The following is a 13,543-nucleotide window of genomic DNA, read 5'->3' as shown; positions in this document are numbered from 1 at the left end:
CGCCTCTTCATTGGAAACTTTTACTGGTGTTCTTTCTTGGCTGGAAAAGTTTCAGGTCTCATAACTACTTAGGATGCCAAAGAACAAATTGTAGAAACTTGAGGACCATTTATAAGAGTAGATAGATGATCCTAAAGTAGCCTTTCCTTTGTAGAAGATTTGCAAGCTTGGCTGGAGATGTAGTTAATAGAGTGCCTCCCTAGCACAGGCAAAGAGAGCTCTGGGTTCAGGCCCTTGCACACCATAAAACGGGAGATGCTGGCACAAGCTTGTAATTCCAGGAGTATTGTTATGAGGTATCCACCAAAGAAAACCGACATGGGTTCAAGCCAATAGAAAGTCTGTGTTAGCTAGCCAGCAACTACTCTAGGTGTTGGAGACACATTGCAGCTCTGAGCCTTTGTCAGGCTGAGCTTTTAAGCACAAAAGCTACACCCTGGATTGACATACATCAGTTAGCAGGAACAGTTAGCCAAAAGTAGAGCTACAGAAGCCAAAAAACAAGGTTGGTACATTTAGGGTTTTTCTCAGAACCTAGACTTCGTAGTCTTTGGATTGGGAGTTTGTTACTGTTTTGGCAAGTGTTGCTGCCTGTGTACTGGGTTCCAAGGCCTGAATGATACTTCCATCATGGTATCAGTTGTATTAGGTCTGCGGGCCTGTTACAGTTTCAGAAGTTCAAGGTCATCTTCAATTACATAATGAGTTTATAGGCAGCCTGGGATACATGAGACAGATCCTATCTTCAAAAAATGAAAAAATGGGGTGGAGGTTCATACATCTTAATCCTAGGACTTGAGAGGAAGAGGCAGGCATATTTTTGCGAGTTTGAGGCTTGCTAGCACTGCATAGTGGGACCCTGTTTCAAAAACAAAAAACAAGACATTTGTACCATTGGGCCTAATGGTTAAAGGTGCTTGTTGCCAAGACTTGTGACTTAAGTTCCGTCACTGAGACCTTTTTGGTGGAGGAGGGAACCTGTTCCTGAAGGCCGTTCTCTGATCTCCATAAGTGTGCTGTAGCACATGTGAGTCACCACACACTAAATAAAAAATGAAAAAATCTGTATCAGGCTGGTCGTGGTGGCATAAACCTTCAATCCCAGCATTTGGGAGGCAGGCAGATATCTGTGAGTTCAAGGTTACCCCTGGTTTGCTTACTCAGTTTCAAAACAAACAGAATCTTCCTTATAGGGGCTGGAGAGATAGCTCAGCAGTTAAAAGCACTGGCTGCTTATCCAAAGGACCTGGGTTTGATTCCCAGCACCCACCAGCGGCTTACAAACATCTGTAACTGCATTTTAAGGGAGGCTCTGGTCAGGGCACTTCCAAGTATGTGGTTCACAGACAAAACACCCATACATATAAAGTAAAATAAAAATAAATGTTTACAAAATATCTACATCACACCAGGTGGTGGTGGTGGTGGTGGTGGTGGTGGTGGTGGTGGTGGTGGTGGTGGTGGTGGTGGTGGTGGTGCATGCTTTTAATTCCAGCACCCAAGAGGCAGAGCCAGGTGAATCTTTGAGTTCGAGGCCAGCTTGGTCTACAGAGTGACATCCAGGGCAGGCACCAAAACTACACAGAGAAACTCTGTCTTGAAAAACCAAAAAAAAAAAAACTATATCACAATGGCTTAACGAGTTGGCTGCCATCAAATACTAGGAGGAGGAGGCCGAGGCCGAGGCCTTTTACAGCAGCCCTTCTAAGGATCTTGAGCTTATTTGGTTTGGAATATGTTTTACTTTTTCTTGTTTGTGTTTAGAGACAGGGTCTCTCAAGGTTTGGCTGGCCTGATGCTTGCTGTGTAGACCAGGCTGGCCTTGCTATCAGAGACCTTCCTGTTTTGCCTCCCCAGAGCTAGATTATGGGTGTGTGCTGCCACATCTGGCCAAATTTGGAATATTTTTGTACACAAAATTTATTTTGTGATTTTGAAACTTGCTTTAGTTTCTGTTTGTTTACTTCAAACCCCAGGACATTCAACCCTTCAGACTATTCAGAGTCTGCTTCTACAGATGGCTGTGGGACAAAGTTGGTAGTTTGGGAAGCTGCCCAGAATGGTACAGATGAAGGTCCTGGTAAGTGTTTTGTTCTATGTTTGTATTTGAGAAATGGTCTTCCTACAGCCTGAGTTGGCCTTGAACTTTCAGTGATCCTCCTGTCCCATAGTCTAGAAGTCTGGGATTTCAAAATTTAGCCATCACACCCATCTTCAGAGATTTCTTAGTATTTCTGTCTGTCTGTCTGTCTGGTAGGAGGGGTACATGTGAGTTTGGGTTCCACATTCCTAGAGCAGTTTCAGGTGCTGTGATCTACCTGACTTGGATGCTGGGAACTGAATGCAGGTCCTCTGGAAGAGAAGCAGACATCCTTAACAGCCCCTAGAGATGGATTTAAAATGTTTTGTTATCTGAGTATGGTGAGGCATGACCTGTATTTAGCTCCCTGAAGCCAAGTCAGGTATATGTGCTTAACCACTGAGCAATCTCTCCTGCTCAGCCTTTCCTTTTCAAAATGAGATGAAGTTCTGCTTTGTATCTTAAACTGGCTTTGAACCACCTATCTTCTTATCCCAGCCTCTGATGTGCTAGAATTACAGGCATGTGCCACTACTTGCAGCTAGAAGAGTTTAAGATTTATTTTTATCTTTTATGTTTATTGGTGTGTTTTATGCATGTATATCTGGAAACCGCATGTGTGCAGTGCTTGAGTAGGACAGAAGAGGCCATTGGATCCTCTGGACTGGAGTTATAGGTGATTGTGCAATGCCATTTGGGCGCTGGGGATGATCCTCCGGTCCTCTAGAAGAACAGCCAGTGTTATTAACTGCAGAGCCATCTTTCCGTCCCTAAGAGATAAAATAAAACTGCTTAGTGTTCTGCGTTGTGGCTGATGAAAGTTAAATTTTGTTTGTTTGTTTTGCTTTTTTGTTTATCAAGACAGGGTTTCTCTGTGAAGCAGTCTAGGCTATCCTCTGTAGACCAGGCTGGCCTTGAACTCACAGAGATTCACCTGCCTCTTCCTCCTGAGTGCTGGGATTAAAGGCCTGTGCCACCATTGCCTGGCTGTGGTTTTTGAGGCAGGGTTTCTCTGTGTAGTCCTGGCTCTCCTGGAACTTGCTCTGTAGACCAGGCTGGCCTTGAACTCAGATCCACTTGAATCTACCTATTGAGTAGCTGGGATAAAAGGCATGTACCACCATGCTCAGCTTTTTGAATTGTTTTCTGGAATATATAAGTCAATAGTTATTAACTATTGGTTTACTTAGAGATCCTCTGATGACTAATTCCTGGTAGTCTAACTACAGAAGCTTTATTATTTTTTATTTTTTATTTATTTATTTATTTATTTTTTGGTTTTTCGAGACAGGGTTTCTCTGTATCTTTGCACCTTTCCTGGAACTCACTTTTGTAGACCGGGCTGGCCTCAAACTCACAGAGATCCACCTGGCTCTGCCTCCCGAGTGCTGGGATTAAAGGCGTGCGCCACCACCGCCCGGCGTTACAGAAGCTTTATTTATAAAAAATATAATTTATACAATAAACTAACAGTGAAATTGATTATAACCCAATCACAGAAGTTATAAACTTGGAAGCATCAGCCTTTCGTGGTGGCACAGAACTCTAATCCTAACATTTGAGTGGGAAAGGCAGGATGCTTTGGAGTTGAAGGTCAGCCTTGGCTATGTGATTAGCCTGGACTATGTGAGACCCAGTCTCAAGCAAGCAAACACATTCTATAAAACTATCTCAGAAGCATAGCATAGTTAATGGTCTAGGAATGAATCTACAGAGAAGACAAAAGCTATTTAGAAATATTTGTAAAGACCTAGTATTCGGGTGTGGTGGAATTTAGGCTGAGGCAGAAGGACCACGGAATGGAGGACAGCATGAAATCTGTAGTGAGACCTTGTGTCTTAGTCAGACTTATCTTCTTTGTGATAAAATACCTGAAAAATAAGAGAGGAGTGATTTACTTTAACACAGTTTCAGAAGTTTCAGTCTGTAATGGCTGATCTTCTTTTTTTTTTTTTTTAAACTTTCTGAGACAGAGTCTTCTCTATGTAGACAGGGCCTTGAATTTACAGAGCATCACCTACCTCTGCCTTCAAGTGTCATGATTAGAGGTGTGGGTTACCATGCCTAGCCCTCTTTGTGGTTTTTTGATTTCATGATGAGGTAGTAACATCATGACAAGCCAGGCATAGAGGAACTAGCTTGGTCACCTCATGATAGCCAGAAAAGAGTGGCTCTGGAGAATTTATAGCTCCCAGGGTCACGCTGACTCTAGGGGTCCACTTCAGTTTCATTATATTCCAACATATTGACCCACCTGGGACCACCCTTTCCATACACGAGTCTTTTAGAGAATATGCCATATACTAACCATGGATGTCTGTCTTAAAAAGAGAGATCCTAAAACTTCTCAGAAATTACTAGTATAATTGATACTACTTAATGAGACATATCAAGGGAAAGAATTGGTGTTATACATTATAGATAATATCAGAACATAGTTCTCTGCCCTGAGGTTGTAGCTCAGCTTGTAGGTGTGATGTCCAACACCATTTCTTATAAGAGAAAGATAAATTGATATCCACAACTTTGAAGTTCTGTGTGCTTTTGTTACTATACCATTTTGAACAAGCTGTTAGACAGAAAAATGATAACACCATTTATCTTAGCAGTGAAGGGTTTTCTTACCATACACAAAGCCCTGGTACCACCACTACCAAAAGAGACTGGCTAGAGAGATGGCCCAGCCACTAAGAGCATTTAATTGCTCTTCTAGAGAATTCTAGTTTGAGTTTCAGCACCCACACCAGGCAGGTGCTGAAACTGAAACCATCCAAAAATCCAGTTGCAGGGGACCCAATGTCCTCCTTTGACCTCTTGGGCACCAGGCACATAGTTATATGCTCCTACATGCCGGAAAATAGTCATAATAATTCAGTAATTTTTAGGGGCAGAGCAGGTTGAATTCTAATAAATGCATACATAATTGTAACCATAATTAAAATTGAGATGATATTTTTCTAGTAGCGATAAACAATTACAAGTCAAATAAAAATAGATCATAATTTAAAACTAGCATCTTTTACGGCTGGGGATGTAGCTCAGTGGTAGAGTGTATTCCATGTGCAAGGCCCTGGGATGTATCCCTAGCATTGAAGAAGTAAAACGTACATAATGTATGTGAAAGATTGATTTTTTTTTTGTGTCGAATATCTAGCATAGTTTCTACCAAAGGGGGGCATGCTCGGTGTTCTGGAGTCGGAGTTCTTATCATTGCTGCCCCCTCTTTTCCCCAGGGTACTGATAAGTACTTATATCTAGCTTCACCATGGTTTCCACTTCCCATCTTAGCAGGCTTTGCCTTCATTCTAAAGACATGGAAGAGAATTTATGGTAGTCCAAACAATTGTGATGAAACAACCAAGAACTCAAGAGCTTAATCTCAAATTACAGTAATAGGTAGCATGGAGCTAACAGAAGCTTAATCTCAAATAACAATCATAGGCAGCATGGAGCTAGCAGAATCCTATCATGGGTTGACACTGTAGCCTAGCGGGAAGCATGAGTCTTCTGTCTAGCTGACTGGGGCGAAGATTTTGACATTTCAGGGCTGTTTACTATAGTGAATAGAACAGAGCAACCCTGAGTGGGAAAACAGTGAGGCCGACACACATTTCACAAAGAAGACAGCGAATCTTACCTGCTTTGGGCAAGGCAAACATTATGTATACAAATCTCAGTGAGCATGAACCATTAAGAATTTGTGTGTATGGGCATGGGTGTGGGTTCTTGTGCTCATGTGTACACCTGCAGAAACAAGACCGTGGCACCATGCGTCTTCTTTATTGCTCTCTACCTTTTTCGTATTGTGTGAGTGGGTGTGAGGAGGTCAGGAGACTTTCCACCAGTGGATTCCAGGAATAGGCTCAGGACACCAGGCTTAACAGCAAGCCCCAATAGTTTAATGTATAAATTAGGCATAGTAAGACATTTAACAATTAGAACTAACTAAATGAAGTCAAAACTGTAAGGATTATATGAATGTGGTTGAAGTTTTGTTTCTAGAATTTTCCATTTAACATTTTTGGGCCTTGGTCTCTGCATGCGGAGGGGCTGCTGTAATAATGAACTATTTTGTGTGCTGACATCGCTCTTGTTTTCATATGCTGTAAGCCTTCTTTTTACTTTGGTCCACAGAAGGGATAGCAAAGCCTCACAGTATATCTCAGGAGCTGCCAAATAAAAGTTCTTATGGACTCAAAGGTATGATGAATGTTTTGTTTTGAAGTTTTGCATAGTTAAGAATCATACAGAGCTGAGTATGTCATTTCCTGGTAGAGTGCTTGAAAGCCCAGGTTTGACCCCAGCACTGCATGAAGTGGGTGTGGTGCAGGTTGAAGAGAGTTTGAGGCCAGACTCAAAAGAAAAGAAATAAACCTTTGAGCCAGTCAGATAATGGTAAAGGCACGTGTCCCCAATTCTGATGCCTTTAATCCTGGGGACCCATAAATAACATGGAGAGAACTGACCCTGACAAGTTGTCCGCTGACCTCCACATTCATGCTGTGGCGGGTAGACCTTTGAGTTCAAGGCCAGCCAGGGCTACATAGGGAGTTCCAGAACACCCAGGGCTGTATGGTAAGACCCTGTCTCAAAAAACCAAAAAGGAAAGAAAGGGATGGAGAGAGATGGGGGAGGGAGGGAGGGAAGAAGGAAGGAGATTGGTTGTGTCTTTTTATAAAACAAGTGTATGTTTACTTTGTTCCTATGGCTCTTTCTTGTACTCCTCGCTCCTGGGCTTTTAGTTTTTGGCGTGCTAGGACTGAAGCCAGAGCATTGCACATACTGTTCAGACACCTTACCAGTGAATTAGCTTCTCAGCCAGCTCAACCCAACATACTGTGTGGGGCTGAAAATAATGTTATCAAAGTTATCCCATAGGTTTGGGGGTATAGGACCATAGATTGAAATTCAATTATTTGCATGAAATTCTTACTGTAAAGATTAAATGTTCTAGAATTGGTGAGAGTCTGGGCTCAGTCAGGTGGTGGTGGCGGCAGCGAACGCCTTTAATCCCAGCACTTAGGAGGCAGAGGCAGGCGGGTCTCCATGAGTTTGAGGCCAGCCTGGTCTACAGATCGAGTTCCAGGACAGCCAGGGCTCCACAGAGAAACACTGTATAACAAAACAGAGGGCAAAAAAGAGTCTGAGCTGCCCTCCCTCCTAGGCAGTGAGTGGCATTTTTATACTGCAGGCTGTTGCACCCCACGCCTTGGGCTCTCCCACCTAATTCTCAACACACCGATTCATGGTTTCCCCTGCCTGCAGCTATCATCACACATGATGTCTTCCTGCTTAGAAACAAACTCAGTTTCTCACGGCCTCCTTTGTGTTAATTTTAAAATTATTTTCCTGTTCCTCTGAACTTAGAACAGGATGACAGTTATGGTAATGACATTGTGTGAACTTAGTTGGGAACTCTGTAATATAGCTAATATTTTTTAACCTTGTTCTCTACATCTGATAACAGCAATCTACTTAATATAGGGCCTGGTGCAAATTTGCATTAAAACAATGTTCCTTTAAAATTTTATCTTCTCTTAGCCGGGCGGTGGTGGCGCACGCCTTTAATCCCAGCACTCGGGAGGCAGAGGCAGGCAGATCTCTGTGAGTTCGAGGCCAGCCTGGTCTACCAAGTGAGTTCCAGGAAAGGCGCATAGCTACACAAAGAAACCCTGTCTCAAAAAAAAAAAAAAAAAAAAAAAAAAAATTTATCTTCTCTTTAAACTGTAATTATGTGCTCATGTGGGTTCACATGTGGGTACACATGCATGAAGCCAAGGTCAAATTCGGGTGTCATTTCTTAGGAGCCGTACAGACCTTTTTTTTTTTGAGACTGGGTCTCTCACTTCGGAGCCTCCAGTGGGCTAAGCTGGCTTGCCAGTGTGCCTCGGGGAGCTTCCTGTCCCCGCCTCCCAAGGATCAACACATGCTGTCATACCCAGCTTGTTTGTTTATATGACCGTGAAGGGAAACATACCCAAAGTAAGCACTCGGAGTCTGGTGGAGGACATCAGGGACCTTCCTCTACTGCTTTCCACCGCATTCTTACTGAACCGGAGGCACACTGATTGAGCCGTGCTGGCTGAGCTCTGGTATCCACCTGTCTCCATTCCCTGTCACTGGGTTGGCCAGGCTCGTGAGTTACTGGAAATAAAAGCTCCGTCCTCCATGCTTGGATAGCTGCCAACTACTCAACTACTCTTCCCTGTCCCCCTGGCCCCTGAACACTTTTTTTTTTTTTTTAAATCATGGGTTCTGAGAACTGATTTCAAGTCCTCATGCTTCCACAGTGAGCACTTCACTCACTCACTCTGTAGTGCCATTTTTTTTTTAAGTACACATGCTAGGCAAGCACTCTGTCCTTAAGCTGTGACCTGCCCTGCCTTCCATTTTGTCTGTTTATTTTAGATTGTTGTTTGACACGGTCTTCCTACATAGTCCTAGCTCTGCTGCAACTGTGTGTATGCACTAGGGTGGCCTCGAACTCACAGAGCTCCCTCCTCAAGGGTATTCTACCATATCTGGCTGTTTTAGTACTCACCTGTAAAATAATGTGTAACATAAGGAATAAATCCATTGTTGATTGTCTTTATTTTTATTCATTTATTTATTTTAGCATGTTTGCATTTTCTTACAGCAGAATTGCTAAAATATTTCTTTTTTTTTTTTTTTTTGGTTTTTCGAGACAGGGTTTCTCTGTGTTGCTTTGCGCCTTTCCTGGAGCTCACTTGGTAGCCCAGGCTGGCCTCGAACTCACAGAGATCCGCCTGCCTCTGCCTCCCGAGTGCTGGGATTAAAGGCGTGCGCCACCAACGCCTGGCTGCTAAAATATTTCTTAAATTGCAGTTTGAGGCATTAATTAGATTTAAGCATTTAGTTCTGGGTATTTTATATAGAATCATTTTTTATTTTTACTAAGATTAGAATATATTTAAAGAAATCATGTTTCTTGGATTGTGAAGTAAATTACTAATGAGATGAATTGTTTTTCTTGCATAATACACAGAATCATTGGTAATATGGTTGAACTATGCTGGACCCTTTTTGTTCCCTGTCAGGTGCCTGGAAAAATTCTGTGGAAGAGTGGACAACAGAAGACTGGACTGAAGATGTAGGTGTCTAGTGTCCAGTCAGACCTTTCTTCCTCTCAGTGTGTCATGGCTGCTCTCAGAAAAAGCCCAGTGCTCTTCATCTTCTTGTGTTTGCTGCTGCTGCTCCCACTGCTCCCACCCCTCCTAATCCCTTCCCCCTCCTCCGCCTTCTTCCCTCCTCCCCCCTCTTCCCTCCTCCCGCTCCCCCTGTCTGCTGTCCCTTGCTTCTCAAAGAGTTGGCTTTTCAGCATGTGTTTCTTAGAAAGAAATGGGCATTTTCAGTTTTTTTTGTTTGTTGAGACACTGTTCTTCGTGGCCCTGAATGGCCTGGAACTCCAGACGAGGCTGGTCGAACTCAGGGAGATCTTTCTGCCTCTGCCTCTCAAGTGCTGGGCTAAAGGCATATTCCACCACACCCAGCTCTTTTTGTTTGTTTTTTTTCCAGACAAGGTTTCACTGTGTAGCTCTGGCTGTCTTGGAACATGTCTGTAGACCATGATGGCCTAGAATTTATAGAGATCCTCCTGCCTTTGCCTCCTGAGTGCTGGGATTAAAGGCGTGTGCTACTACCACCCAGCTTGTCCTTTTTTTTTTTTTTTTTTTTTAATTATTTATTTAGTGATGGGGGAAGAACTGAGTCTTCAGGTTTTAGGTCAAGGACAGACTTGGGAATTGATGCCTCAGGCACACTCGGGCAGGCAAACGTCCACATAAAGTAAAACATGGATCTAAAGGTAATAAGCCTGTGACTTAAAATGGACTAAAGATGACTAATCAATGAAATGGAAACTCACCCTTTTCAGGGTGTCCTGCTTTTCAGCACTTTCACTGCTCTGTGGTGTCACAGATGGAATCCTAGTACTTGAAGACTGCTCCCTTAGTGTGACGTCGTTCCCGCAGGTGTACTGAGCCATGCTTGCCTTGCCTGGGGAGATCACTTGGTTGCTTATCTTGGACACCCTCTGGTGGCCATAAGAACTCTGCTGTCTGAAAAGGTCACCAGTCAAATATGCCTTGCTTTTGTATTGTGCAGACCAAGAGTAAAGATTTTCCTCTTGAACTTTCCATACAGCTTTCTGAAACCAAAGTTTTCACTGCTTCGTCTGTTCCAGCAGAGAACCACATATCACCTGGGCAAAGGTAAAGCATTTTTTCTGGGTTTTCTTTTTATATTTTCTTCATTCAGAGCCTAATTGAAATTTCATTTGTTTTTAGGGCAATTGTTTCTGTATTTGCTCAGATCTTTGAGTTTCTCTCTTTCCTCTATCTAGCCTGTATTTCCCCTGCCTGCAGCACTCATATTCATTCACATCTATTAGTGTGTCCAAGGGTGAGTGAGTGACGTGTTGTTGGGATTTGTTAGCAGTTGGCTGGAGAGTATACTAAACCTAGTTATAATTCATAGTTAGTCTTTAGTAAAGTTTTGGTTTTGCTCTTGAGACAGGGTCTTACTATGTAGCCCAGGCTGGCTTAGAACCTAGAGATCTTCCTGCCTCTGCCTCTGGAGTTCTGGGTATTATATTACTATTCCTGGCTAAAACAATTTGTTCATTTAAAGAATACACTTACTACATTAATTCTTTGGTTTCTCCATGCATTTGTTTAAATGGTCTCTATCCTGATTCAAACTAGTCATTTTAAATGGGTATATTAATTATAATGTGCTAAATTCCAGAAAAAGAAGAAGGCCCTTTGAGGTTAACATTCTCTGTGTGTGTTAGGATGCAGGTGTGTAGAGGACAGACAGCCTTGTGTTGTCCTTCAGAGGGGCTGTCCACCCTGAAAAAACATTGTTTTACATTTATTTATTTTTGTGTGTTTGTGCATGTTGGTGCATGTGCACCATGCCCATGTGCCATAGCACTGTTGTGGAAGAAATCCGAGGAAACCGTGTGGCATTCACTTTTGTCCGTCCTGGATTGGATGGTCAGGCTTGGTAGTTAATGCCGCCTGTGATCCCGGTGTTCGTAAGGCCGAGGCAGAAGTGTCCTGGGTTAACGATGCCGTGTGCTATAGTGAGGCCGGTCACAAAGGAGTGTGCACATGGCGGGACCGCCTCATTCCTCCTCAGGGTTTGCCCTGTAGTCTGGGCTGCTCCCACAGCAGTCCTACTGCGCGTCCTCCTCCCCAGACCTACAGAGGGGAGCACCGTACTAGGTTTTAGCTGAGTTCTTACCGCATCGTACTTTTCACAGCAATTCTAAACAGTAATTTGAAAATGATTTTAAGGGTCTGTGTGCCTGACTCCTACAGCCTGTTCTCTGACCTTAATACAAGCATGCAAACATGTGTACACACATGCTCTAAAGGTATTTAATTTTAAAATAAAAAAATATTTTAAATGCTAGAAGGCAAATTTGAATCTGGCTTCTCAAAACCAAGCTAAATGGGACAGAACTTTATTATAGGAGAGAAAGGTGCATACACCTCCATTGCATTTATGACTAAGTGAAAAATGACTAATTTACTAGTGGTACTTTAATTTCTTAGAAAGATAATTGAGAGAGCTGGTTAAGAGCAGCTTATTCTTGCATAAAACCCAGGTTAGATACTATTACTACAATGGCTGCTCATAGCGGTCCATAACTCCAGTTCAAGGGACCTGTTGCCCTCTTCTGATCTCCACAGGCACCAGGCACACATGTGGCACATAAATGCACCTGCAAGTGAAATACCACATAAGATGAATAAATATGAAAAACAAGATAATGGAGTTAGGCATGATGGGGAATGCCTTTAATCTTAGCATTCAGGAGTTCAAAGCAAGGCTTATATACAAAGTCAATTTGAGGCTGACCTTGACTACCTGAAACCTTCTGTTAAAAAACCCGAACATATCCAGGCAGTGGGGGCGCGCATGTCTTTTAATCCCAGCACCCCGGAGGCAGAGGCAGGTGGATCTCTGTGAGTTGTAGGACAGCCTGGTCTACAGAGTTCCAAGACAGCCAGAGCTGTTACAAACAAAAAACCCAACCAAAATGATAAAAAACAACACACACACACACACACACACACACACACACACACACACACACACACCCCTTGCTGTTTTGGACAAGCCAATGTCTTCCCAAATGCTCTGCTCAATACAGCTAACCAGACGGCACCAGGGACTCTTGTCCGTAGGGTTTGGCCATGCCCTTTTGTTTCAGTGTGATGTGCTTTTGTGCTTACTTGTTTGTAATAGGGTCTCACCTTGTAACCCTGGCCGTCTGGGAACCAAGTAGACCAGGCTGGCCTCAAACTCAGAGATCGACCTGCATCAGCCTCCCAATTGCTGGGATTAAAGGTGTGCACCACCATGCACAACTTCATTCAGTATGGGGTCTTCAGGAATGCGCCCATTAGCAAGTCCTCAAGACTTCATGGCTCACGCCTTGCAGTTTCTTCTGACAAGGAGTGAAATGTGGCAGTAGGTCCTCGCCCAGGAAACAATGATGTGATGATTTCCAAGCACATATCTGATGATTCCGTGTGGAGCTCAGCTACTGAGTTTCCTGGGCTGATGAAGGGTTCCTCCTCCTCCTCCTTTTTTTTTTTTTTTTTTTTTTATTGTGGGTTTTTTATTTTGGGGTGTAGGTGTGATGTGTTCCCACATGAGTGCAGGTCAGGGGACAGTTCATGAGTGTTGGTTTTCTCCTTCCACCATGTTGGTCCCTGCGGCTGAACTCAGGCTGTTAGGCTTTGGTGGCAGGCGTCTTTACTCTCTAAGCCAGCTCACTGGTCAAAACCCTGTACTTCTTGTATTTCCTTTTTTTTATTTTTGAGACAGGTTCTCTCTACATAGCTCTGCCTGTCCTGGAAGTAACTTTGTAGACCAGAGATCTCTTTGCCTCTGCCTCCTGAATGCTGGGATAAAAAGTGTGTGCCACCCTGCCAGGCTTGAGTGCTTTTACAGAAGATCCTACAGTCCTGGTTCTCACTTGAGTCTTACTAACCTTTTGGAGTAGAACTTGCTTTGATTCTGGTAGTGTTGCAAGTTTTATTAGCACTATATGTAATGTACATAACTGACTTGTATCACTGGAGTTGGGATATCATGTATTAGAACACTAACTAAGGTTTTAGATTATTAGCCTCAAAATTGAATTGGTTTCAGGAGAGTAAACATGGTTGTGTATAAGGAAAAGAACGTGGGCTAGCAGCGTGCTCTGTATGAAGAATGACTTAACTCCCCAACCCTGTTCCAGTTAGAGAACTGTTGGGGCAAACCTTTGGCAGCTCCCACTCCACTGGGTAAGTCATCCATGTGGCAGGCAGCGTTTAGCCCAGACTTCATTCTTCTAGAGGCCATGCTTTTGGGCAGGGTGATGGGGGCATTATACGATACTTTGTTACACTGGGTAATGGTGTTGCATGCCTTTACAGGCTG

The 13,543-nt window shown here is 43.3% G+C and overlaps 1 protein-coding gene and 1 non-coding gene across 8 annotated transcripts in view; both read left to right on the top strand.

Annotated features, from left to right (window-relative positions):
- Positions 1 to 13,543, top strand: part of Ubap2 (ubiquitin associated protein 2) — a 90,328-nt gene that overhangs the window by 54,737 nt on the left and 22,048 nt on the right. For 5 of the 7 annotated variants that reach the window (XM_042270998.2, XM_006985945.4, XM_016004532.3 and 2 more), the window contains 4 exons: positions 1,977 to 2,080; positions 6,215 to 6,280; positions 9,139 to 9,191; positions 10,244 to 10,311. In XM_042270998.2, the coding sequence (XP_042126932.2) occupies positions 1,977 to 2,080; positions 6,215 to 6,280; positions 9,139 to 9,191; positions 10,244 to 10,311 (291 nt within the window). The remainder of the gene's footprint in view (positions 1 to 1,976; positions 2,081 to 6,214; positions 6,281 to 9,138; positions 9,192 to 10,243; positions 10,312 to 13,543) is intronic. The other 2 variants (XM_076563479.1, XM_076563478.1) reach the window with 1 other exon arrangement.
- On the top strand, positions 12,594 to 12,674 carry LOC121827777 (small nucleolar RNA SNORD121A). The gene has a single exon (XR_006070074.1). It is a non-coding gene; the product is annotated as a small nucleolar RNA SNORD121A (small nucleolar RNA).

Source organism: Peromyscus maniculatus, chromosome 2 (assembly GCF_049852395.1).
Source record: "Peromyscus maniculatus bairdii isolate BWxNUB_F1_BW_parent chromosome 2, HU_Pman_BW_mat_3.1, whole genome shotgun sequence".
Classification (NCBI taxonomy): Eukaryota; Metazoa; Chordata; class Mammalia; order Rodentia; family Cricetidae; genus Peromyscus; species Peromyscus maniculatus.
Note: the sequence above shows the minus strand (reverse complement) of the source record. Positions and strands in the feature narration are given on the sequence as shown.